Below are 4,312 nucleotides of genomic sequence, written 5' to 3' on the forward strand. Positions count from 1 at the left end.
ACCCTCATTATCCCACCCCTCTAGGTGGTCACAAAGCACCGAGCTGATCTCCCTATGCTAAGCGGCTGCTTCCCACTAGCTATCTATTTTACGTTTGGTAGTGTATATATGTCCATGCCTCTCTCTCACTTTGTCACAGCTTACCCTCCCCCCTCCCCATATCCTCAAGTCCATTCTCTAGTAGGTCTGTCTTTATTCCCGCCTTGCCCCTAGGTTCTTCATGACTTTTTTTTTCCCTTAGACTCCATATATATGTGTCAGCATACGGTACTTCCTTTTCTCTTTCTGACTTACTTCACTATGTATGACAGACTCTAGGTCCATCCACCTCACTACAAATAACTCAATTTCGTTTCTTTTCATGGCTGAGTAATATTCCATTGTATATATGTGCCACATCTTCTTTATCCATTCATCTGTCAATGGGCACTTAGGTTGCTTCCATGTCCTGGCTATTGTAAATAGAGCTGCAATGAACATTTTGGTACATGACTCTTTTTGAATTCTGGTTTCCCAGTAGTGGGATTGCTGGGTCATATGGTAGTTCTACTTTTAGTTTTTTAAGGAACCTCCAGACTGTTCTCCATAGTGGCTGTACCAATTCACATTCCCACCAACAGTGCAAGAGGGTTCCTTTTTCTCCACACCCTCTCCAGCATTTACTGTTTGTAGATTTTTTGATGATGGCCATTCAGACCGGTGTGAGATGATATCTCACTGTAGTTTTGATTTGCATTTCTCTAATGATTAGTGACATTGAGCATTCTTTCATGTGTTTGATGGCAATCTGTATATCTTTGGAGAAATGTCTGTTTAGGTCTCTGCCCATTTTTGGATTGGGTTGTTTGTTTTTTGGATATTGAGCTGCATGAGCTGCTTGTGAATTTTGGAGATTAATCCTTTGTCAGTTGCTTCATTTGCAAATATTTTCTCCCATTCTGAGGGTTGTCTTTTGGTCTTGTTTATGGTTTCCTTTGCTGTGCAACAGCTTTGAAGTTTCATTAGGTCCCATTGCTCATTTTTATTTCCATTTCTCTAGGACGTGGGTCAAAAAGGATCTTGCTGTGATTTATGTCATAGAGTGTTCTGCCTATGAAAAAACCTTATTTTGAGAACAAATAAAATTTTATATTTACCTGACATTTTGGCTACTCACAGGAAAATCAAATAGTTTCCCACCATCTCTAGTGTATTTGTGCTCTGGCATTCAAAAAACTGGATTTCAGATTAAGATCCAAAAGAGGGTTGGTCATAGAAACAAGGGCTTGTAAAGCAAATTTTCAATATTTTTTAGCTATCTCAAAATTTTCTTGTCTTTCTCTCTTCAAAAAAATATGGAGTCAGACTGTTTAGGTTCATATCTTGATTTTCTAACTTGCTACCTGGATGACAAGGCAAGTCTCTTGTTCTGCCTGGGATTCCTCCTCTGTAAAATGGGGATAATAACTTCATTGGGCTACTGAGGGACTAAACGATTTAATGTGTGTTAAGAGCTTAGAACAGTACCTGGAGCACATAGTATTTACCATATGAAATTTTGTTAAATAAAAATTAAAACTTTATTAGGCCAACCTATGTTAGGTTCTGAGTATAAAGAAACCAACAGGATGCTGTTTTTAAAAAAGCTTGGTGAGAGAGATGGATGAATAAACAATGATTACAAAAGAACTAGAACAGTGCTATGATAGAGATGAGTAGTCTATTTGTGAGCACATAAAGAGGACCTCTAACTTTACCACATCGTCATTCAGAGTGTTCACAATGATGCCCTTCCTGACAGGAAGGAGATTTGTCCACCAAATTCACCCAATTCCCATGAGGGTGACTGAGAAGGTGCTTACCTTTGCTTAGCTAAGAGAAGCCTGTCACAAAGAACAAATCAGATAACAAAGGAAACGGGTGACAATCTCCACTTGGTATTCAAAAAGAAACTTATTTTCCCTCTCTAGGTTCAAATAGCAGAGTCTACAAGTGCTCTCAATTTCATTTAAATATAAAGTCTGACCACGGGGCACTTCCTGAAAACACGGTTTTAAAATTTTCTCATGAATAAGTCAAAATGAAAATTCAGAAGTATCTCCTTTTTTTTTTTTTTTTTTTTTTTTTTGTGGTAGGCAGGCCTCTCACTGATGTGGCCTCTCCTGTTGCAGAGCACAGGCTCCGGACGCGCAGGCTCAGCAGCCATGGCTCACAGGCCCAGCCGCTCCGCGGCATGTGGCATCTTCCTGGACCAGGGCACGAACCCGTGTGCCCTGCATCGGCAGGCGGACTCTTAACCACTGTGCCACCAGGGAAGCCCCCGTAGTATCTCCTTTTGAGAGTATACTTTCTCCATACCTGTGACCAACAGTTTCTTCCTAGTATTTGTAATTTTTTAAGTTTTGCTCCTCAGGGTTGAGGTTAAGAAAGGCAGTGTTAACTATGATTGGTCTCTAGGGAAACCTCCAAGAATCACTCTTTTAAACATAAAACACTACCCTTTAGAAAGTTTTATTTTCCCCTCATTTCAGCAGTAGATAGAAAAAGGGCTAGGCCTCTTTATCTAGATGTCTTTAAACTCCCTAATGATTATTTCTTGACTCAGTCTATATCCTTAACTACTGGCAATTGAAAAGTCCCTCAGCCTCTCCTCCACTACCCTTGGCCAACGTTTTTGTGCCCTTAAACATCTGTCATAGAGACAGAGGGAGTGGAAATGTAAAGACGAAAGTCAGAAATCTGATCTTCATGTTATAATCTTCTCTAGCCCGACCATGAGAGCATTAGGAAAGTGCCACCTTAAAAACTGCCCTTTTTCAAAGTGGCAAAACAAATCCAAATAAAAAGATTAGCTTCCACCTTCCTCTGCCTCATTTTATAGCATAGGTTTTCAGAAAACAGAACAAAAGAAAATATTTCCAGTTAGAATACAAATAAACCATTCATACTGTGGTTCTTTCTTATAAATATTGTGACTTCAAAATAAAAAAGGGAGGGTACGTTAAAAGTCTAAGCTATGCCACATTCCAGCAAAATTATTATTCTTTCTTTTCTTTTTACTTTTCCATATGTCCAAACTTGAGGTTTAAAAATGGATTTTCTTAGCCGAAACTCTTAACCCATCTGAGACAGGTGTCTCTAGGTTGAACAGAACAGTGTTCTTTAGAATATTTACAGAAAACCATTCAAGACCTGCTACTATTCAAAGGGAGAGGATAACCCTTTAGTTAGTACATTATCCATGTTTTAATAATAATATGAATGACTCTGACACTCTATATAGTTTTTTCTACAACGTTTTAATACAAAAGCTATCCTCATCCATTTAAATTCATTTGGATATGAAAAAGACAACCAATGTCACTTGCTAGAGGGCAAGAAGTAAGTCTTCAGAACTTGTTTCACGTCACAACTGGCAGGGTTCTGAACTTTCATTTTATTATATAATATATACTATTTGATGATATGTATATAAATGTTAATATGCAAACACTCTCATATATACTTATGTGATTAATACATATATACAAACACAAAATCATGCTAAATGTTCCAGTTTTCTCCAGTTAAAGCTTTTACAATTTGCCAAGACACTTTCATTACTCTAAAACTCTAAACATGAGTTAGAAGAGGCTTGTGAGTAAAAAAAAAAAAAGAGCCCACCTGATCTTCATTAAGTAACAAGAGCAGTGGGTTTTCTTTATCACTCCTGCTGTGCTTTCATACAATCAGGAGCTTCCCTCCTGACCCAGAGCCTGCTTCAAGTAATCATTCCTGACCTCTGGGCCCCAGGAACAGAAGAGGAAAGGGAAACAGGGAAGTAAATGAAGCCAACTCAATCACATGCTGTAACTGTAGGTCTAAAGACAATGTTGTATACAGTGAGACAAAGTAAAAGGCAGATAACTCTTCTGACATCTTGCTGATCCATTAAAGACAAGAAAAGGTAAGAAAAAAGATGCTTACCTGTTGTTCCTGAATTTTAGCAGCACCAAGTTCTGAGAGAGACACAGTGAGCTTCTCCTGCTGTTCTGATAGATATTTCTGATAGAGGCTTAGAAGTTCTTGACATTCTTTATACTGTAGCTGAAGAGGTGAGATTGCAAATTAAGGGAAAAAGCTAATAAATGGATTTAAACTGCATATATCGGTATTGTTTTTCAGGTTTCAACAAACAAAATAGAGACAGAAATGTAACCATACTTGGTGAGAGTGCAGGTAAGCTATAGTCTTCAGATGAACACAGCATATGTACCCCCCCTCAAAATCATGAAACAATAATTCACAGGGAGTAACAATGTTTATCCTATTAAAATTTTTCTTTCTCAAGTCT

General features: G+C 38.1%; 1 protein-coding gene across 1 annotated transcript in view; it reads right to left on the reverse strand.

Moving 5' to 3' along the window:
- The window catches only part of LOC112413459 (protein hinderin-like), a gene marked incomplete at its 5' end in the record, with an annotated part of 223,289 nt that extends 219,224 nt beyond the window's left edge, over nt 1-4,065 (reverse strand). The window contains one exon of the mRNA XM_024765408.1: nt 3,946-4,065. Coding sequence (XP_024621176.1) covers nt 3,946-4,065 — 120 coding nt within the window. The remainder of the gene's footprint in view (nt 1-3,945) is intronic.
- Between the last annotated feature and the right edge of the window lie 247 nt (nt 4,066-4,312).

This window comes from Neophocaena asiaeorientalis, unplaced genomic scaffold (genome assembly GCF_003031525.2).
Source record: "Neophocaena asiaeorientalis asiaeorientalis breed wild unplaced genomic scaffold, Neophocaena_asiaeorientalis_V1.1 scaffold886, whole genome shotgun sequence".
NCBI classification, from domain to species: domain Eukaryota; kingdom Metazoa; phylum Chordata; class Mammalia; order Artiodactyla; family Phocoenidae; genus Neophocaena; species Neophocaena asiaeorientalis.